The 22,829-nt window shown below is 46.4% G+C and overlaps 1 protein-coding gene across 2 annotated transcripts in view; it reads left to right on the forward strand.

The window, feature by feature from the left end:
* Positions 1-22,829, forward strand: part of USP33 (ubiquitin specific peptidase 33) — a 1,143,586-nt gene that overhangs the window by 433,874 nt on the left and 686,883 nt on the right. For both annotated transcript variants that reach the window (XM_069641664.1, XM_069641665.1), the window contains 3 exons: positions 10,549-10,721; positions 10,810-10,880; positions 17,658-17,691. In XM_069641664.1, coding sequence (XP_069497765.1) covers positions 10,549-10,721; positions 10,810-10,880; positions 17,658-17,691 — 278 coding nt within the window. The remainder of the gene's footprint in view (positions 1-10,548; positions 10,722-10,809; positions 10,881-17,657; positions 17,692-22,829) is intronic.

Raw genomic sequence — 22,829 nt, forward strand, 5'->3', positions numbered from 1 at the left:
GGGCAGAGAGGACCTTCCTGGAAGCGAAGATCACGCCAGATGATGTGGAGGCGGCTATAAAGAGGCTCCCCCCGGAGGAGGACCGATTCACTATGGGTTTCTTCAAACACTTCGCAGGCAACCTTGCACCCCACATGGCCACTCTGTTTAACCACATTAGGGAGTCGGGGCACACCCCCATCATTCTCCAAAGCACATATAATAGTCATCCCCAAGGCAGGAAGAGACCCCACAAGTTGCAAATCGTACAGACCAATATCACTTCTGAATGCAGACACGAAGATATACACCATAGTGGTTGCCACCCGTATGGAAAACCTCATTCCCCCGCCTGGTGCATCCTGATCAGGTGGGCTTTATAATGGACAGGCATGGGGCAGACGCGATGAGGAAGACCCTGGACATAATGGAGCATACTGCAGGCATTGAGGGGAGCCATGCCCTCCTCAGTATGGACTCCGAAAAAGCATTTGACAGGGTGGAGTGGGAGTTTGCGTGGGCCATGCTGAGGAATATGGGATTTGGGGAAACGCTAATACGAGGGAATCAAGCTCTATACAGAAATCCAAAGGAGAGTCGTGGTGAACAACAAAACCTCGAGAGAGATTGTCCTAACACAGGGAACCAGACGGGGGTACCCCCTCTCCCAGCTTTTGTATGTTCTATCCATCGAACCGCTAGCCAACGATATCCGGAGAGAAAGGGAAATTGGAGGGATAACTATAGGACAAGAGGAGTACAAACTTGCAATGTTTGCGGATGATATCCTCCTTTATCTGTCAAGCCCTCATTCCGACATACAAAAAGTATTGCAGACAATTAGAATATTCGGCCAATGGGTGGGGCTAAAAGTCAATGCAGATAAATCGAACATCTTTATTTATGAAGCCACGGAACGACAAGACCGGAGGGCCATGACCATGAACGGTATCCCGATTGTGTATAACTCTATCAGATACCTGGGAATGAACATCTCAAGGTCCCCAGAGGGGCTCTATCGATCCAACCTACCTTCTTGCTCATAGAAATATCCAAAGACCTTGAGAGATGAGCCAAACTAACAATTTCTTGTTTGGGACGTCTGAGTGCCATAAAAATGGTGGTGCTTCCAAAGTTGCTCTACCAGTATCAAATGCTGCCCATCACTGTCCCGGAAGACCACTTTAGGAGAATAAAAGGGATGATCCTCAAGTTCCTGTAGCAGGGTAAAAGACAGAGGATAGCATACTCCACGTTGACTCAACCAAAACAAATTGGGGGCACAAGACTTCCGGATTTATATGCCTACTATCGAGCATCACAATTCAGAGCCTTAGTCCCTCATCTTCGTGGAGACAAACGGAAACAGTGGGTCGCCATTGAAAATCACAGAATGAGACTGATTACCCTAGGAGAATGGTTATGGGCCCCATGGAGATCCTTCCCAGACAGTGTCATTAATCACTTTGCCATGGGGTCGCTGCTGCATTTGTGGTCGAATAAAGGAGAAATGAAGGGTCTCCCACATGGCCGTCCCCCATGAATTTTATCTGGGCCCGCCGATCCGTAATGACATAGCAGAGCCACAAAGATTCCAGGATTGGTACGACTCAGGGCTCGAAAGAGTGGGCCAGTTCATAAAACCGGAAGGATGCATAGAGATCCAGGACCTGGAGGCCGGACTCCAAATAGGACCACTAGAAGTGTTTAGATTCCTGTAATTAAAGGGAATCTTAACTGCGGGGAAATGGAAGGAAAAACTGGTGCAGGAGCTCTCCCCCCTTTTGAGAAAGTCGTGAGCGAATCAGTCCACACTAAGGGTCTCATCTCAAAGTTATATGCGGCGCTCCTCAATGTGCGAGGGTCCGAAACAAAAGGGCTATGCGGAACATGGGAAAAGGAGTTAGGTCCGACGTTGACGGACCCCTCTGGTCCAGAATGTGCAGATCAGCACATAGAAAGACTATATCAGCCCAGTATAAACTTCACAGACTAAAATTGCTACACAGGTTGCAGTTCGACCCCCTAAGACTCTCGAAGATGTTTTTCTCAGACAAGTCCTATGTGTTGGAGAGGCTGTGGAAACCAGGCAGATTATTGGCACATGGGGTGGGCATGTCCCAAGTCGCAGGCATATTGGAAGGAGGTCCTCGCATGGATCAGGAAGATAGAGGGGATCCCTCAGACCTGGATCGATCCTGGTCCTTTTCGGCTTGGATCTACAGGAGGATCGTTGGAAGAGAGTGCCCCACATGACTCCTTTCCTGTTGCTGGTGGCAAGGGCCTGCATGACAATTATATGGAAACGACCAACTTTACCATCGGAGGCCGCCTGGGCAAGGAAAGCCATGGACCTGTATGACATGGAAAATATAACTGCTCTCCTGAAAGACATTGCACCTGGCAGGGAAATGGAGTGGGCTCCCTTCTTGGGAGCCTACTGAGATCTTGCGCTCACCCGTCGGGCCGCTGATCCCAATTGATCTCACATGGTTCACAGAGACGAATGGCGAATGCTTCCCGTTTGAACATCTGCCGGGGTGGGGGGTAATGTTTCAGAGGTGTTTTCTTTCTTTGATTCATATCGAATGATACTGTTGTTTGGTCGAAAAATGCTTAATAAAATCAAATTTTTAAAAATGAAAAGTTTTTGCAGTGCTCCCAGTTGGACATAGAGGTGTAGATGATTGTGCAAGTATAGAAAATCTAGCTAGATTGTATAAATGTTGGCAAGGTTTTCTCATATAGTTTCTTACTATGTTATTAAAATTGAGCTAATTATAGTTGCTTACTGGTGCTGCCAGTAGAGCACCTCATCTGTTGAATTTGTTATATGTTGTGTGATGATGAGGGTTTGTATTGCTAGGTGTATGTTCGTGTTCAAGTTGCATGCATGTGAGTGTGATTACACTGGATGTATGTGGTGGGGGTTAATATGGATGATTAACCTGTAGAGATGAACATGGTTTGCTTCCTAGTGGTCATGTTGGATGTGGCATGACACAACCTGTTGTGAGAGGTTTGCTTGCACGTGTTGCTTTGCTGCCTCATTCCACTATCCTTTTGGTATGTTTGAGTGTTGAGTGCATGCATTGTTAGTGAGGTGTTAGTGTTTGGTTTTTTGGTGATGTTGGTGATGGTTGCATACACGGAGGTTTGATCGTTTGACTTGTACCTCGGTGCTTGATATTCTGGTGAGATGTTTTAATTTCGGAGATAAGTGGGAGCTGATTGCAAATGTTTGTGTCTTGAATGTGAGGGTGGAAGTTGGTGGATGATGTGCCCCATCTGTGTTTGTTGTTTCTGTTATGGACAACACCACCTTCCCGGTGTGTTATGTTGTAGACTTCTGCAGCAATGTTTCGCTTTGGCTCTACATCAGTGTTTTCTGATGCATCCGGGTCTGGAGTGGGGCAATCCACAATCACTCCCCCCCCTTTTATTTCCTCACCTCTTGATGTGTGGTTGGTTTCTTGTGGTTAACCTTGGGTGTTTGTGCCAGACTGTGGCAGACTCTGTATTCCGGGAGTGGCAGAGCCGGATGGAAGGTTGCTGGTTGTGGTTAAGAATGTTATGTGTGTGGTTCTATATGGAAGGTAGATGTTGTGGTGTGTGACTGGTTATGGAATGGAGATGTTGTAATGTTAGTCAGTCTTGTATTGTATCACTGGCCAGGAGTGCATGCTGATGGAACGTTGATGTATGCATGATGGACAGCTCAGGAGAATGTTGAGTGAATGCGTGTGCGAGTGTTCTGTGAATGGCAATTGGGGGCCTGAGCTCGGAGTAAAAGGATGGCTGGTGGGTCAGTTCCCATAGTGTCCACTTGTCTACCTAAACCTGTGATGTACATAATGCAAGTAACTGGAACCTATACCGAGATATATATATATATATATATATATATATATATATATATATATATATATATCTGAGGCTTGTGGAATCTGCTTAGATCACATGCTGTGCATAGGCCGACATCTAGTGGAAGCTGCGGAGTATTACAGTTTGTTTTTCGATACTCGAAAATGGGCGTCGACACAGGCGTGACAGTAATACTATCCCTAGTGTGACGTCCACTGTACCCAAGATCCCTCACACGTCTAGGATCCTCAGATTGTTTTTTTCCGCCATACTGGTCGGAAGCATTTTGCAGAGTCCCCTGGCCTTAGCCATACTTTTGCTAATAATCAAATTTATAATTCTTTATTGACATCCTTCCCCACCCCAACGTCGACCCTCGACACTCGACGACGGCTGGAGAAGACATCGACCGTCGGCTGCTGCACGACGGATCTGGGCCTCGGAAGGCCGCTGGCCTCGGCCCTGCAAGTAGGGAGAGTGGGGGGTGGTACATACTCTTCACTCTTGGTATATAGGTACAACTTATATATTTCCTACACTTACCAGCCCGCTGCCTCAAGGTGCGTATGGAGGGTACCCCTTTCCAATTCTGCCCCAAGTGCAACCGCAAATACCCTTGGGTCGACAGGCACGCCACGTGCAATCTCTGCTTGCCGAGGGACCACCCCGAAGCGAACTGCAGAGCGTGTAGTAGGTTTAAACCTAAGACACTTAAGGACCGTTCGACAAAGCGTTGGGCCCACCACGCCAGGCAGGCGGCCATGGCAGTGGAGGGCGCCTTCAGCGATGGCAGCGACGCCGTACTTTCGGACGGCAAGGGCATTACGGCGTCGAAAGACAGCCGAGCGCAGGTCCCCAACCTCGGAAGGTCGTCCGGCAGGGCGGCTATGGGGAAGACCCCCGGCGACGCAAGCGCTACACACCCTACACACACTAAGCACACTAAGTCCAACCGAACCTCGACAACGTCGACTTCTTGGAAAGAGGCACAGATAGAACGGTCCGACTCGGTGTCTTCTGGGCGCTCTCGATCGAGATCGCCTCATGACGCAAGGCAATCATCCACTCTTGCCAAGAGTGCCTCGCTCCCTAGACTAACGGAAGTTCGATCGTCGGAGGACGAAGACGACTTCCACCCCCAGGCCGCGCTCCAAGAGACGGAGCCGAACACCAGCGAGGCCCCACGCTCGAAAGACACAGATACCTCTTCCGATCCTCGACGCCAGGCGTCGAAAGTCTCCGGGGCCTCCAAGGGACAGGGAAAACATTTTTCCACGCACGGGGAGGGGGGGAAACAGCGGAAAGCACATTCTTCCACTCCTGTAAGACCATCCTTTCCCCCGAAGCAGACAGACAAATACAAGTCTACTGAGAGATCAACATCCAGCAAGGGTACCCTTGTTAAGTCCCCTAAATTGCCTACTAAAGTCATCCCCTGTTCCAAAGAATGGTCCAGTGTAGACATAGACAGGGTCATGTCAAGGATGTCTTCCTTGGCAGATTTTTATGACAAGAATCCAGAGCATTTCCTCTCGAATGACCCTCAAGGGGCCACACCCTCAGGTTCCACTGATCCTATCCCCCTAAGTAAAAAGGCCCGGTTCGAAAGACCTGAACCCTTTGGGGTGCAGCCTTACTCTACTCCATACTCTACTCCACACCCGAGGTACCAAGGAGAGCCTTTCCCTGAGGGGGACCAGGAGTTTGAAATTATGGAGGAACAAACCGGGACGGAATACTATGCGGATGATGAGGACCAGGAGGAGGGAGAAGATGAGCAGGAAATTTACAGAGTAGATTCCCCGGTAGAGAACGAAGCCCCAATTACCGACTCGCCAGTCGATAACCAGCCCCTCCTTAATGAGGTTCTCGCTCGCGCGGCAGAACATTTTCACATCGACACCCACGGTGTACAGGAGGAAAGGGACTTTGCAGAAGAGTTGGTGGGAGAGAGGAGGCCGGTCGCTCAGACCATCCCTATCCTTAAATCCATCCAACGAAGAATAGATCCGTCCCTGGTGAACCCAAACCTCACCAGAGCAGTCAACCCCAGGGTCGAAAAACTTTTCCGGGCAGCCCAGTCTGACCCTCTCTATATAAGAGGACATCTTAAACCAGACTCCCTAGTTGTTACCAACACTCGGAAGAGGGCTGGAACACCCTTATCTTCGTCAGAAGCTCCTCCCGACAAGGAGAGCAAGAAACTTTACGGGTTTGGCAGGAAGGTAGCCTCAACATCCGCCTACCAAGCAAGGATTGCTAACTCCACCACCCTGTTGGCCAGCTACAACTGCCATCAATGGGAAGAGGTCGCGGCACTCATAGCCTCTGCTCCTGAACCGTTAAAGGGCCAATTGGCTCGGATCTCGGCAGAAGGGAGAGCCGTGTCTGGTGGCATATTGAAAGCAACTTTCGACGCCGCGGACAACGCAGGGAGATTGATAGCAGAAGGTACTGTTATCAAAAGACATGCATGGTTACGGCAGTCGGGGTTCAAAACAGAAACTCAGGCTTCATTAATAGACAAGCTGGTGGAACCCGATCTATTGTTTGGGAAAGCGGTCGAAGACGCACTGAAAAACGCCAAGGACGAATACGAAACACTGAAATCCCTTGGCCAACTAACCAACAAACCCCCTAACCAGAGGGGGAACAGTAATTTTCGTCGCCCACGCGGCCAAAATTCACAAAGAGGCAACTATGCCCAGGGACAGGGTACACAGTGGAACAACATCCAGCAGTCTACCCAAAGTTACGGCAGGGGTAACAAAAGAGGTCGTGGGAGAGGCAGAGGCAGCCCCAACAAGGGAGGTGGCACGCCTCCACCAAAGCAGTGACGCTCAGTTCAGGGTCCCTTCTCACGCAACCCCAGTAGGGGGACGCATTTCCAACTTCACCCAGGCTTGGGAGGGGATCACCTCAGACAGATGGGTGCTGTCAACAGTGTCCACAGGATATTGTATAGAATTACTGCAGCGTCCCCGGAACCATCCTCCACGACAAAGAGTACACTCCTTAGAACATCAGAAGATCCTTCTCGAGGAGATCGCCATTCTGCTAGAAAAGGACGCGATAGAACTCGTCCCAGGACACCAGGTAAACAAGGGTATCTATTCAACTTACTTCCTTGTGCCAAAGAAAGATTTGACAATGCGCCCAGTATTGGACTTACGGCCTGCCAACAAGTATGTCAAGCCCCAATAATTCCGTATGACCACGCTACAAGAGGTAATCCCCCTCCTAAAAAAAGGGGGATTACATGGCAACCTTGGATATGAAAGATGCTTATTTTCATATTTCCATGCTCCGGGCGCACAGAAAGTACTTGCGCTTCAAGTTGGACAGTCGCCACTACCAATTCAAGGTACTGCCCTTCGGGATAGCTTCAGCACCAAGGGTATTCACCAAGGTACTGGCGGTGGCAGCTGCACACCTACGCAGGGAGGCAATCCCAGTGTACCCTTATCTGGACGACTGGCTCATAACGGGGGAAACCCCAGGAATTTGCAGGACAAACATTCAAAGGACTATCAACCTCCTCCACGAATTAGGCTTCTCAATCAACGAGAAGAAGTCAAGCCTGGTGCCAAGCACCTCAAAACAGTTCCTAGGAGCAATCCTAGATACTCAGAAAGGGTTGACCTTCCCTTCAGAAGAGAGAATTCAGAATATACTACTGCAAATTCCACATTATCAGTCCGGTCAACAAATAACGGTACGCAAAGCAATGCTGTTACTGGGCATGATGGCGTCATGCATTTACCTGGTCCCCCACGCGCGACTGCGCATGCGTCCCATGCAGGAATGGTTGGCGAAACAGTGGTCTCAGGCAAGTGGTCAGTGGGACGATCTAGTGGTCGTTTCGCCAACACTTGTACAGAGCCTACACTGGTGGACAAGAGAGAATCTCGCAAGGGGAAAACCCTTTTACGATCCCGAGGTACAGGCAGTGGTGACTACAGATGCATGCCTGACTGGGTGGGGAGATCACCATCTCCACCACACAGCTCAGGGTCTCTGGTCTCACTCAGTAGCCAAGAACCACATAAACCTGCTAGAGCTTCTGGCAGTATTCAGAGCGCTTCGGGCGTTCGAGCCCCATCTACGAAACTTGTCGGTGCAGATCCGGACGGACAGCACGACAGCCATGTTCTATCTGAACAAGCAAGGAGGGACTCGTTCGCCAACTCTGTCCAAGCTTGCCCAGAAAATCTGGATATGGGCACTCAAACGGAACATCTTCCTGTCATCTCAACATGTTCCAGGGGAGCTCAATTCCCTAGCGGATGCTCTAAGCAGAAACTCCCTCCCAGAAGAACACGAATGGGTCCTTCACAGAAGGATCGTAGAAGATCTCTTCTTTCAGTGGGGTTTTCCCACTATAGACTTATTCGCCACAAGCGAAAACAAACAATGCCCAGGATTTGCATCCAGGTTCCCCCAGCCAGACTCCCAAGGGAACGCCCTGTGGATGAACTGGTCAGGGATGTTTGCGTACGCTTTTCCACCAACTCCTCTCATCAGGAAAGTGGTGTACAAGATGAACAAGGAATCCATGACGCTCATCCTAGTTGCTCCCATGTGGGCGAGACAACCATGGTTTCCACACCTACGCAGGATGGCGGTGTGCGAGCCCATCAAACTTCCAGCCTGGTACAACCTACTGTCCCAGCAACAAGGTCAAACAGTGCACCAGCAACCCAACTCAATGAACCTGGCAGCATGGCTCCTGAGGTCATAGAGTTTGGACATCTCAATTTACCACAGAGGTGTATGGACATCCTAAAAGAATCCAGGAAACCAAACACAAGGCACTGTTACTTTGACAAGTGGAAGAGATTCGTTATTTGGTGCCAGAATAAACAAATCAACCCTGTTAATTGCACTCCTTCCTACATTTTGACATACATGCTCCACCTGCTGGATGCAGGATTGGTTTTTAACTCTCTGAAAGTACACCTGGCAGCCCTCTTGGCTTACACCACTTCCCATAGCAAGGTGTTGTGGTGGAAAGTACCAGTAGTTAAAGCCTTCATGGAAGGAGTAAAGAGACTTCACCCTCCTATTTCAAACCGACCACCAGGGTGGGACCTTAATGTGGTGCTAGCCAAGCTCATGGGCCCCCCTTTCGAACCCATGCATAAAAGCAGTCTCAAACACCTGACTTATAAAACGGCCTTCTTACTAGCGATTACTTCTATAAGAAGGGTCAGTGAAATTCAGGCTCTGTCAGTGCAGGATCCCTTCTTTACTATCCATAAAGATAAACTGGTTTTACGCACACACCCTAGGTTCTCACCTAAATTTATATCCAAATTCCATGTAAACCAGTCCATCGAGCTTCCGGCTTTCTTCCAGAACCCGCAAAGCTCGGCTGAGGTGAAACTACACACCCTAGATGTGCGTAGGGCGGTCCTCTGCTATGTAAATAAAACAAGACCGCTAAGGAAAACAGATCAACTGTTTGTCTCCGTAGCTACAGGCAGAGAGGGGGATCGCGTCTCTAAAGGTGCCATCTCGAAGTGGATTATTAACTGTATCCAGCTGTGTTAATCACTCTCTGAAAAGACTCTGCCTTTTACGCCAAGGGCCCACTCTACTAGAGGCATTGGGGCCACTCTGGCTTTCATTGCAAATGTTCCCCTTGACACCATTTGCAAAGCAGCTACTTGGAGCCCTATTCACACTTTTACTCAGCATTACTGCATTGACACCCATTCCAAGGCAGATACACAAGTGGGACAAGCGGTTCTAAGACACTTATTTGCTCATGACCCTTCTCACATCCCACCTCCTTCTTCTGGTACTGCTCGCTAATCTATGCACAGCATGTGATCTAAGCAGATTCCACAAGCCTCAGAAGGGATACATTACTCACCGTAATAGTATTTCTGATGCTTGTATCTGCTTAGATTCACATGCGACCCACCCTTCCTCCCCTCCGAGAGAAGGCGCATTATTGCTTGTAGTCTTACCTTTCTGTCTATCTGCTTAGATCATCTGTACTTGCGCTACTCCTCATGCTACCTCATGTCAGAAAAAATACAATCTGAGGATCCTAGACGCGTGAGGGATCTTGAGCACAGTGGACGTCACACTAGGGATAGTATTACTGGCACGCCCTGTGTCGACGCCCATTTTCGAATTTCGAAAGACAAACTGTAATACTCCGCAGCTTCCACTAAATGTCGGCCTATGCACAGCATGTCAATCTAAGCAGATACAAGCATCAGAAATACGATTACGGTGAGTAATGTATCCCATATATGTACAATAAAGCTTCCTGCACTAAACTACGTGGCTCCACAGCTGGTCTGTGTAAGTGAGATTAGAGCTCTATCATACAACATAACAGAAGCATGTCTATTTTTTGTTTTTCAATAAGTTGCACCGATGTGATTTTCTATGAAAGTAACAAATATGCTTATTTACAATCCCTTCATACTTTAAATAATACGAAGAATCATATCTTACACTATCATTGTAAACATACGGCTCTGGTATCTTACTGCATGTAAATCATTCACTCTTTTATTTTGTCACCTTGATTCCTATGTGGAATGTCGAAGGAATGTTTGTTTGTGCATGCTGGGAATTTCTGAAAATATTGGTCATTTTGCGATGATATACTCACATGCTGGGGATCCTGAACCAATAAAAAACCCACACAGGAATTCTCTATGCTAATGCTTTTTTCCATTACAGATATCTGTAACGCTGGAAACGTTTCAGGATCTGTCTTTACCTATTCCTGGAAAAGAAGACCTAGCAAAGCTGCATTCCTCAAGCCACCAGTCTTCTCTGGTCAAAGCCGGGTCATGTGGAGATGCGTATGCTCCACAAGGGTGGATTTCATTTTTTATGGAGTATTTTAAAAGGTAGATGTTTGTAATGTTTTTCAAATTTAATATGTACAAAATAACGTGTAAGTGATTGCTTACTGTGGTTTATTTTATGTATTTTCAGCTGGTTTTGGGGTCCTGTTGTTACCTTGCAAGATTGTCTTGCTGCCTTTTTTACCAGAGATGAGCTTAAAGGTGAGCAAAAAAGCAAATGTATCATGCCAATGTAAAAGATTCTACTGACGCCTGAAAACAGCTAAATGGGCCTTTTTATAATCTTGATATTTGTATTTAATTGTCTGACCATTCACTCCACAATTATACTATTTACCACTTTTAATGATGTAATAATCTAGTTTGCTCTTTCTTAATATTGTCCATTTCTCTTTCCTTGGTAACATTTTGAAAATGGTTCTTTACACAGTGTACATGCGCTACACGTCCTGCTCCTGCCTATTCAAGGTTTTTACTACCACCAACTAAACTGAAAATGAAAGAAACATGCATACAACACTTTAATCCACTGTATATTGTTTATAGCATGGCAATATAAAGTGCACAGGTTTTTGACCAAAAACATAGAGCAACTGACTGGGATCCTTCGGTTATTTGATACACAGAAAGTTTTATTTTGATACTGCCATTATCTATTTTAAAATTTCAAGGGGACCAATGTGGAATAAAACATTTGCTTCACTTTAAAACGCTCAGTACGAGTAACAGAAACCTAAAACGTGCCATGTACTAAGGACAAATTGTTATGATATGATATGGCATTTATAACGCGCCTATACACAAGTGTTTCAAGGCGCAATGAGGCAAGGGAGCGGCAACAAAGCTAAGACAGACAACGATCCTACTAGGCCAGGTGTCATTCAGATCGCGCAACTGCATGGGAAGGGGGAAAGGGAAAGTGCGAGGGCGAAGGGAGAGGGGAAAGTGCAGTACATGGGATAGCAGAATAAATAAGATAAATAAAACGGCCAACTGGTGGCAAGTGCAGGTAAGTGCAGACTTAAGTGCTGGTAGGAGGACTGTAGGGATACAGAATCAGTCCCCAGGTGGAGGGCTAGCCAGGGAGGCAGTGCAGGTGAGCAACTGGCGGGGCCTGGGCCCGAGATCAGAAAGGGTGGCTAAGTAACCAGTGCAGTTTCAGCCAGGAATTCAGCAGGGGAGAGGGGAGAGAAAGCAGAAGCAAAGAGGAAGGTTTTGAGGTGCTTCCGGAACCAGAGATGGTTCTCCTCAAGTTTCAGGGAGGCAAGGAGGCTGTTCCAGAGGGAGTCCCCTGCCGAAGAGAGAGAACGACTGACCCTGAGGGAGTTGGAGGCCGATGAGCGAAGAGCTTGAGAAGGAAGATATTTAGGAAGAGAGAGTTGAAGGTATTTCAGCCCCAGGCCCCAGAAGGCCTTGTGGACAATGCTGAGGGTTTTGAACTTAATCCTCGCAGCCACTGGGAGCCAGTGCAGAGATTTCAGGCCTGGAGAGATATAATCCCTGGGCTTGAGGCCAAGGACAAGTCTCGCAGTCCTGTTCTGGATTGGTTGCAGAGGGCAGAGAGTAGAAGCAGGCAGATTTAGATAGAGGCTGTTACAATAGTACAGCCTAGAGAGAACCAGGGCTCTGGAGACACTGAGCTTCTTGGGGAAGGAGAGGAAAGGAAGAATACCTCTGAGGAGGTGCAGCTGGTAGTGTGACTTCTTAGAGATGTTAGCGATGTGAGGAGAGAAGGAGAGTGTGGAGTCGAAGATGACCCAGAGGTTTTTAGCCTTGCAGGTGGGAGCAGGAAGAGAGCCAAGAGAGGCCGGCCAGAGAGCTGCAGGCAAGGAGGGAGTGGGTGTGCCGATGAGTAGAATCTCAGTCTTACTGGCATTCAGGCAGAGGTCATTGGCGGCACACCACTCCTGGATAGCAGACAGACAGAGATGAGGGAAGGAGAGGAGGACGCCGAGGGTAGCCTGAAATTGAGCTGGTTATCATCCGCATAGCACTGAAAATTGGGCCAGAGAGCAGTGATGCGGTGGGCAAGGAGTGCCAGGTACTGGTGGAACAGCCAGGGAGAGCGGTTAGATCCCTGGGGGACACCACAGGTAGATAAAAAGATATCTGAGAGGAAGGACCCAAGTTGGACCGGGGAGGGTCGGTCAGAGAGGAAAGAAGTCAGCCACACCAGAGCCTGACCAGTGATACCCAGGTTATCACGGAGACGGTTGAGCAGGATGGCATGGTTGACGGTGTCAAAGGCAGAAGAGGGATCAAGCAAGATGAGGACGGAATTATCCTCTTTGGGGAAATCCATATAGAAACAACCAAATACCCAATTATAACAAAGGATGACAGAAGTCCAGGACAGGCATAGATGCAAAACAGTACCTAGGCGAGGACCCACCAATCACTAGAAATGACCTCCGTTCTTTTTTTATATGTATTGGTTTATTAATGCAGTGCTTATTCAGGTATTTTTAAGATAATTTTACAACCAAGGAAAGGTATTTTTTTCACTAATTTCAATGTATAATAATTGTTCCTGGTTTTATTTGCATTTCTCGTCTAAAGTGTCACTTGTAAATATAACTGAAAGAGGAAAGGTGGGGTCTTTGATGAGGCATATAGTAGGGACACGCGCTCTGAACAAGTCCGCCTACTCCTCACTGCAGAGTGGAGGTGTCCCCCCCCACACACACACACAATCTCTATTTTACACAGTGCTGGGAGCACTGCTTGTGCTGACATGGAGCAGAAGTCAGTAGGACTCTGCTTACTAGCCTTCATGGAGAGAGGTTTTAGCAAACTCTCTGCTGCCATTTGCTTTGCCCTTGTCTCACTCTGGCCCACATTAGCAGGGTGTCTGTGGCTCCTGACAATGCATGATGAGCATGGACTTTGACCTGTGTCTTTGATGTGAGTAAATGGATAATCGAGGTGTGCATCTTTGGAGATTAGGGTTTGAATGAGTGTTGGCAAGAGGTTCTGATATGGTTTACTTAAAGGTATTACATCCCTGCTGAGCCACTCTTACGCTGCCCCATCACATATTTAGCATGGTAGCTACAAAAGGCGCATACCTGAACATTTGCCAGAATCTTCTGTGTGAAAACATGTGCTTTAATGAGCTCCATAATAAGATTTGCTAACATGTGCAAAGTTAAGTTACTTTTTCAACTCATGAGCCTGACTGCGAAATAAGAATGTTCTGGTTTTCGGGATGCCTGGGCAGTACAACACAGTTTGTCTGAATTAAAAAGAAAATATTGTGAAATATTTATTTCTATCATCTGTTTCCTTGAGCCCAGCTCTCATTTCTGGGACAGTGCTTTATGAATCGTAGGGGTAAGTACACAGTGGGGGGAGCAGATCACAAGGGCTTAGTACAAAAGAGCAGGGAGCTTACATCGGGCGCTGTGGTGAGCATCCAGTTTGACAGCAAGTGATTGACAAGCAACCAGGGGAGGAGACTGAGAGAGCAGCTTTCCCAGTCTCGAGTTAGGTGAGGAATTGAGGGGTGTGGACCTAGGTGTTAAGCAGGAGCCATTCCTTGATGAGAAAGCTCTTGAGTTCCTTCCTGCACCAGCGGCGCTCAAGCCTGCAAATGTTCTTGCTTCTGGTGGATCATAGGCCCCCAAAGATGCTAAGCTAAATGAGGTAGTTTTAAGACTCAAAGGTGACACAATATGGATGATGCAGCAAGATTTGAAGGTGATACATACTTGCAGTGTCAGCCAGTGCAGTTCGATGAGGATCAGGCTGATGTGGTCGAATTTTAGAAGGCCTTTAGGTTTTTCTGCAGCATGGACACATCTGAGGAGTGCCATGGTGGTTGCTGGAAGGCCTTCCGGGGAGTGTTTCAACCATCCAGGTGTGAGAGAACCTAAGCTTGGACAGCAGATCTGAGGTTTTTTGCTGGGATGAAGGGCTTGATTTTTCGCAGGAGGATAAGTTGGTACCAAGCGGTTTGTATTTTCCTTGCTATGTGCTCCTTGAAGGTGAAGTGTTTGTGCATGTACAACCCAAGGGATTTGGCACAGGTGGTCATCTGGTGAGTGAAACCCTTGACATTCATATCCGAGAGCCAGGTCTCGATGTCTGGGTGTTCGGTGTTGTTGATCAGAAGTAGGAATTCTGTCTTAAAGGGATTGGATCAATGTGAGTCAGGGCTTGAGCCTGTGGATGTCTTCAATGGAGGATATTTTGAGGTAGGGCTGTGGGTCATCTGCATATTGGTGGTTATGTATGTTGTGTGGAGACAAGAGATTTCAGAGCAGTTCCATGTAAAGGTTGACCATCAAGGGTGTGGGGAGATAGATCCTAATGGGACTCCACAGATAATGCCTAGAGTTGGTGATATGGAAGTATCCAATTGGACGAATTGGTGGCAGTTAATGAGTTAAGATTTGAACCAGCTGAGGATGGTCTCGCCCCCATGCAGTGATGTAGAATGTTGCTGAGTGTCCGGTAGTCTTCTGTGTCAAGCGCAGCCGAGAGCTCGACAAGAACCCCAAGGCAAAGATGTCCATCACCATAGATGCTAAGGGCATCATCGATCACCTTGATGGTAGCTGTTTTCATGCTGCATCTGGGTCTGAAGCCAGATTGGTAGGACTGGAGGAGGTTGTGCTGCGTGCCTACTACTTTCTCAAAGTTCTTACCTAGGAAAGGAAGATGGGTGATTAGGCTGTAGTTGCTGAGGTTGCCATTGCCCAGTGTTCGTTTTTTTTGTGAACCAGGAGAATTTGTCTGGTCCTGTAGGTCGAGAGGATGGTGCTATGAGTGAGGGAGCTGTTGATGACCGCCAGGTAAGGGAGGAGTGCATCTGTCGAAATGGTCTTTAGTATAGAGGCAGGAAGAATGTTGTTCATGTAAAATGTTGCCCTGATGGATGCTAGGGTGGCAGTCCATGCTCCTATTGAGTGACTGGAAAGTTGTCCAGGTAGTGGTGGTTTTTTGCGAGATGAGGTGTGTGATGTACTGTCAGTTGTGTTGTTGGTATGTATATGCTGGCAGATCATGCTGATCTCGTTGATGAAGAAAGGATTGATGCCAGTAGAATCTTTCGATGAAGCACAGTTCTGGTAGGTTGGGAGGAAGGATAATGCCATGCTTGATGACTTTGAAGAGGGCTCTGCTTTCCATCTTGCCCTTGGTCATGGTGTTCTGGCATTATTTGGACTTGGCAGTGGTGATCAGTTGTCTGTGTGTAGTGTGGAGTTCCGGGAGCAGCCTGAGGTTGGATATGCTGTGAGAATGTCATCAAGACCCTTCTTGTTTCCTAGTAGTTCTTTTGTTGAAGTTGAGTTCTTCGGTGTACCATGATTTTGAGAGTTTAGGCTTGACTGTGCATTGTTTCACTGGGGAATGGCTGTTGATGTTGGTTATGAGGGTGCTGTTGAGTTCTTGAAGAAGCAAGTAGCAGTCTGGTTCATCCGAGGTAGATCGGTCCATGTGAGGTGGGGTTTGGCGCAGCCTTTCATGAGAACTTCAGCATGGAAGTTCTTGAAAGTTTATAATGATGCTCATAATACTGTGCTTAGGGAGTTCTGAATAAATAAGAATACATTCAGAATGGTCTTTTGAAGGATGTACGTTTGTTCCTTTAGCAGTGCCCTGTATGCAACAAAATTAAAAAGATAATAAGTTAACTTGTACTTGCTTTCAATGGCCATCCGTACATTGTATATCAAAAGATATGGAACTGGCAGGGACATAATGTTGGAATGTATAAAGATCATATTGTTTATGCTGTCATATTGGAGGATGATTTTATGTTCAAAATGTTATATCATCATGTCTCCACACCATACGACATTAAATATAACAATATATGATGCCAAAGAATAGCAATAAATAAAGCATACCACTCTGGTTTAGAGATGACAAGCCATTCAAATATTCCCCATGTCAGTGAGTAATCACTGTTACTAATTACAAAATAAATCAACTCCGGTATTTCAACAGTAGCCAATAGGAAGTAGTCTGTGGTACAAAATATCAAGAAGTCCCCTACATTCCCATGACATACCTCTAATCTTCAAAGGCCTTGACACATGGTGGCAGGTTTTATATATTTCTCTATTGAAGGTAATGGGAAGATAAACCGGTCCCGCCACTTGGCAAGCATTCCGTATGTTGGCGAACACATATGCTGAGCCTGTGGTCTATCTCGCATCTACACAGCATTTGAACAAAAAAAAATATTCTCATTACAGGAATGGGGAGGGAGGCAAAGCAGCTTGGCCATATGCACTCATGGCAGTGCCAGAAACACATTGGAGCTCATGTTTGAGTTCCACTTAAATTGCACAGCGGAGACCTGTTACATTTACACTTTTGAGTAAACAGGGTCCTTCCAGGCAATTTTCCACTTTTGCATGGTGGAGAGCAAAAGTGAAGCTTGGAAAGGCGGCATACTTGCCTATACGCCACCCCATTGCACTCCGCCATGCAAAATGAGTAAAAGCCACCTGCCATTTACGCATGGCAGACAGCGTTTATAATGGATTCTTGTGGAAATCGCCTGTTTGTTTTGCTGGTGGAACCCACATCATTTGCACTAGAATGAGAATACTTGCTGACGCAAATGCTGGAATATGTCTATGGCAGAGAGGAAGGGCAGAATCGTAACTTCCGATTTGTGCCTTCTCACCGACATTCAAATGAAAGAAAATTAGCTGTGACGTAAATCTAATGTGTAAAAGTCTTAAAAAAGAGATTTACATTGCTGCTCATTGAACATGAGCACATCAAGATTTGGCACTATATTAAATGGTAAACATGTACAAGATCATTATATGCCCACAGCTATATATAAGGCTTATACTTAGTTCAGTGGTCGATTATGGCTGGTAGCAAACTAAAATTGTAATCCATTCGCTTGACCCATGCATGCTCTATTTATTATTTTTTTGTGTTGCTGGTTTGATGGAACAAATGCATTTATCATTTGGACCATTTCAATGTGTTCTACTCTTTTAATTGCAGGTGATAATATGTACAGCTGTGAAAAGTGCAAAAAGTAAGTTTTTGTCCATTTTTCTTAAGTGGCTCACTTGGTCAAATCTTTTTTTCAAATAATATCCGAATGTGTTTTGATATTGTGTTTAACAGATATTTGAAAATAAATGGTGACATTATTAATGTAAAGGATTTTTTGGGACATTTTCATTTCATATGCACTGTGTGAAATGTAATTGTGCATGATTTTCTTATCCAAATAGTAATACTTGTGATTGTATTGTGAGTACAGACACTTTTAAAACTCTATTCATTTGTACAATACAAGGAAACCAACTTAAAACTCCTAAACTGGGCTTACATGACTCCTGAGCGACTTGCTGAGTTCTCGCCCCATCATAGTGATGGAGGTTGGCAGGGCTGTGGAGCCCATGGAAAATTGATCCACATTTTGTGAGAATGCCTGAGGTTTTAGGGCTTTTATTGGGGAGGGCACAAGACTTTTATTGGGTTACTGGGTAGGAATGTGCCATGTTACCAGCATTATTTATATATTAACATGAATCCACAGGCCCGTAGGTGGAGTGGCCCTGATTTTTCCTTCAGTGGGTAGCTGCTTCCATCATACCTACTCAATTATACTGCTCCTTTGAATTACTCGTCTCTGGACTTGGGTTCCTGCCTACTATCTCTCACCCTTGCCACCATCTACAGGCCCCCTGGCCCTATCTGTCGCCGCCTCTCTGAATCAGCCAACCTTGCCTCCTCCCTCTCAACCTGTTCTTCCAAACTCCTCCCTCTTGGTGCCTTCAACATCCACCTCGACTCCCTTGAATCATCCACCTGACAGTTCCATGCCCTCTGTGACTCCCTCTCTTAATATTGTTCCTTCCGGCAGACCCACTCAGCTGGACACACTCTGGACACACTCATTTTTGGCAACATCCCTAGCTCCAATCCGGTCACCACCACCTCTCCTGGTCTGACCACTCTCTCCTCCCGCCTGGGGCCCCATGGCCCTCTATCCGACCCCCTCCCCCTCAGCACTGACGGCCTCTTTCGCCGTCATCCGACCATCAAAGCAAGTGTCAGTCACTGCTTTTGCTTTCACCTTCATCTCCCACTCCTGTTTCTAAACTCTCCCTCTATCCTTGCTAACCTGAACCTCTCCATCTCTAACACCCTTGACATCCTTGCCCCTGTCATTAGGATCCGCCTAAATCCTGCCGCCAAGAAAACGGCTGGTATGACTCTGATCTAGCATCTCTGAAACGCAAGTGCAGAGTTGCTGAACATAAGTGGCAGACCTTGGGTTTACCCTCTGACAAATTGGTCTGCTGCCTGCTCCAAAGGCAATATCGTTTCTCTATCCGCTCCAAGAAGCAAGCCCACATCCAAGCCTGCATCTGTGGATCTACTAACAACATGGCCAAGCTTTTAAAAAATCTGCACGGTCTCGCCAATCCAGCTGCAGTCTGCACCTCTCTGCTTCCCTCCCAGGCTCTCTGCACTGCTTTGGTCTCCCACTTCACATCAAAAACTCTGGATATCCTGTCCTCTCTCTTGTCCACCCCCCCACATCTCCACTGCCGCACCTGCCTCCCTTGGCTCCCCGCCTTCTACCCACTGCACTCTCCTCCCTCCTGCCTATGGCACCGGACGAGATCTCTAAAGTTGTCTGCTCTATGAAGGTCTCCTCCAAACAGTTGCTCCCCTGCTCCTCCAGAACCATTAAGGACAACAACCCCTTTCTCACCCCGGCTCTAGCTGACTTCTGCAACCACTCCTTCGCCACTGGCTCTTTCCCTCTATTCCTCAAGCACTCACTTGTGCACCATCTCTTTGAAAAAAAGCCGTCTGCTGGCCCCTCCTGCCCAGCTAACTATCGCCCTATCTCCACTACCCCCTTCATGGGTAAGCTCTTGGAGAAGCTGGCCCTACCTTTAGGAACGTTTTTCAGAAGTCCAACTAAGGACTTAGTAAAACCATTCAACTGAGACAGTACAAGACTCCACTCTTAGTATAAGGCTTTACCACCTGAGCATATGGTAGCGTAGACCGAGCAGCCAGGCTTACCTTAGGAGGTAGAGAGGGCTGTAGTAAGGTACAAGGAACAAGTAGTATTCCAAGGTTTCAACAGAAACACTTAAAACCAGAAGTATTATGAAAAATAATGGTTTATTATAAATACATTTAAACCTAGTTAAGTCTTGGGGTAAGTACGTTGTTATAAATTATAAACACAATATAAAAATACAACACAATGCTTTAAAGTACACAAACCAAAGCATAAACCTTGTTTAGAAAACAAACTTTCACAGTATTTCTAGGCGTCAGACCATTTCAAACACATTTAGTATAGGACACACCTATTCCTGGGGAGTAAAACCATACATTACTTTCTGATTAATTTGAGAAATACTGGGGTAGTAGACCCTAGCCTTTGTGCAATGACACTCAATTAAGGAATCACTTAGTAAACCAACTTGCAAGTATTCCTTTCTGAATAGTGGAACACAAATTCAAGGAACAGTAGAAAACTATAACAGATAGGTGAGTAAGACCTTTTGGTGTAATATACAATTACAGTTGCTTTTCAGCACAGTCGAACACAGACTAAGGTAAGCAAGAACTCTTTACACTAATTAAGGATTGCACCAGGCAGACCAAGTTCAACTACACCTACAGACCACGTTTTAAGAATGGCACACAGTTATTCTAGGCTGGTAAAACCTAACGTGGTAATATACTATTATAGTTGCTTTTCATTCAGTGGAACACAGACTATGGTAAGCAGTAACTTTCGAACATATTTTAGGACGGCCCAAGGCAGATCAAGGTAAGTAAAACCCATGTACCCTTTAAAGGAGCTATCAGCAACTTAAAGGTAGTTATAAACCTAAGACTGTTTTAGCATCTGTATAAAACACCATTATTCCAGGTAGGTAAAGCCCAAGGCAGGCTGAGTTTAGACAGACTATACAGCAGGTCAGGGAAGCAAGAACCAGTTGGTGAACTTGCACACTAATATTCTGGAAGAAATAGTTAATTGAAGCCAACAACATTACTTTTGGGAAGAGGCATAACCAATTCACAGGTGAGTAAATTAACCTTCCGTTTACTTTTCAGAATGGCACAACACATGTTCAAGGTAAGTAAGAACTTTTGTAACTGCTCACTGAGTTAGTTACCAACCAACTCATTTGCAAGTAAGTACACTTTCAAACACTTGTTATACTTTTTAAGGCAGAATCCTTTTATTATCCAGTCCTTACCTATTCTATTGTATGGGCTCACTCAGAGTCAGAAGAGGGACCTTAGTGGTCTAGGTGGCAGCTGTAGGCAGGGTGAGATGAGACTCAGTTGCAGGCAAATTCAGAGATCCTGTGGAAGACTGTTTAAACAAGTAAGTATTTCACTTTAGTGGTTATGGTCCAGGGACTTCAAGGAAAACACCCTAGGATTCCAGCAGTAATCCTGGGTGAACTGGATGAGAGGACACCCATCACAAGAAACGCCCCAAAGCTGCACAGGAATCACAAAGTCTTAAGGTAGGTAAATACCCCAGCCAACACAGTTCCTCAGTATGGAAGAAGAGTTGCAGCAGGGGCGACCTTAGAATCTGCAGCCCACAACCCGGTCAATGGATTTCTTTGTCATGGAGAGGGAAGACAGGACTTTGCAACAAGGATCAACTGGGAAGGCTCCATGCAAGAGTTTGTTCGCAGCTGTGTGGTTTTGGTGCCCTTTTCAGGAGCCAGAAGAAAACTAAATATTTGCGTTGCTGATCTGGTCTAGGACTCAAATCGTGTCCCTGCAGTTCCAGCAGGATGCCACCAAAGTTTCAGCTTGTTACGGAATTCGGAAGACCATGCGCCGCACAATGGCTCGAGGTCCCAGGGTAATTTGGTATTGCAGCTCGCAAGGTTGCAGCATGATGTCGGATTGCTCAAAATGCAGTTCTCCTCGAGTCTAGTGGATTTTATTGGAGTCGTCGTTTTCGGATTCCCCAGGTCGATTGGAAGGAAGGATTTACAGCAGGCTCTGGTTACACAGCAGGCTCTCTGGTCGCTGGAAATGGAAACGGCCGTCGTTTCTTCAGCTTTCTCCTCAGTTTCAGCTCCAGTGGTCGACTTGTCAGCAGCTTCCAGGTACAGAGTATTTATCAGTAACTACAGCACAACTCTCCCTGCATTTTACAGCCAAGGGCAGTCTGGCTGTCCAATCAGGACAGTCAGCCCCCCATTGAGACTGGGCACCTTTCATGCAAGGTGAAAGACAAAGGGCTACAGAGTTTCGCCCCCGTCCCCACCCCTCTCGCTTTCTGCATTCTCAGACATTCTGGAGCCTTGGCAGGGAATACAAAGGATTCCTGCCAAAGACAAAAATCCCACTCAGGTCTTTCCCACCTAAAATGGCAGGGGAAGACCTCAAACTACAAACAAGCAAGAAATGTCAGAAGAATGATCCTACCGTTTTAGAAAAATGGTGGCCCTTCTGTGAGTTACCAAGGCCGAATTAACAGCCTGCGAGTAAATATCAAATAAGTCATAAAGGTATAACCACTTCCACCTACCATTCGTACAAACTTGCAACTGTAACACAAATGTTACAGGTAAGTAACAAAGGGGATACATTGCACCCCCAACACTCTACGTAAGGTGGGGGTGTGCTGGCTCACTATCTCACTATATAAAATGTAAATGGGGATGGAAATCCCTGGGAACTGTAGTTCACCCAAGTACATGAAAGAGAAATGAACATGGGAGCCCATAGGGGCAACCCAGCCTAAGCCCAAAAGTTGTAGGGAACTATAACTTCAACCATGCAGCCATACACTATGGAGAGGCATCAACAAGTCACCCATAAAAAGAGTAAATGACCAGGTGAGAGGGGAAAAATCCCCTTCACCTCGGGGCAAGGTAGAATAGTTACCTAGTGAAAGCAAAAGTTCTGGGGTTGACACAGGTCAGGAAGTTTTATCAGCCAGGCTTACCTTAGGAGGTAGAGAGGGCTGTAGTAAGGTACAAGGAACAAGTAGTATTCCAAGGTTTCAACAGAAACACTTAAAACCAGAAGTATTATGAAAAATAATGGTTTATTATAAATACATTTAAACCTAGTTAAGTCTTGGGGTAAGTACGTTGTTATAAATTATAAACACAATATAAAAATACAACACAATGCTTTAAAGTACAC

The sequence above is a fragment of the Ambystoma mexicanum genome, chromosome 1q, assembly GCF_040938575.1.
Source record: "Ambystoma mexicanum isolate Mex_15411 chromosome 1q, UKY_AmexF1_1, whole genome shotgun sequence".
Lineage (NCBI taxonomy): Eukaryota > Metazoa > Chordata > Amphibia > Caudata > Ambystomatidae > Ambystoma > Ambystoma mexicanum.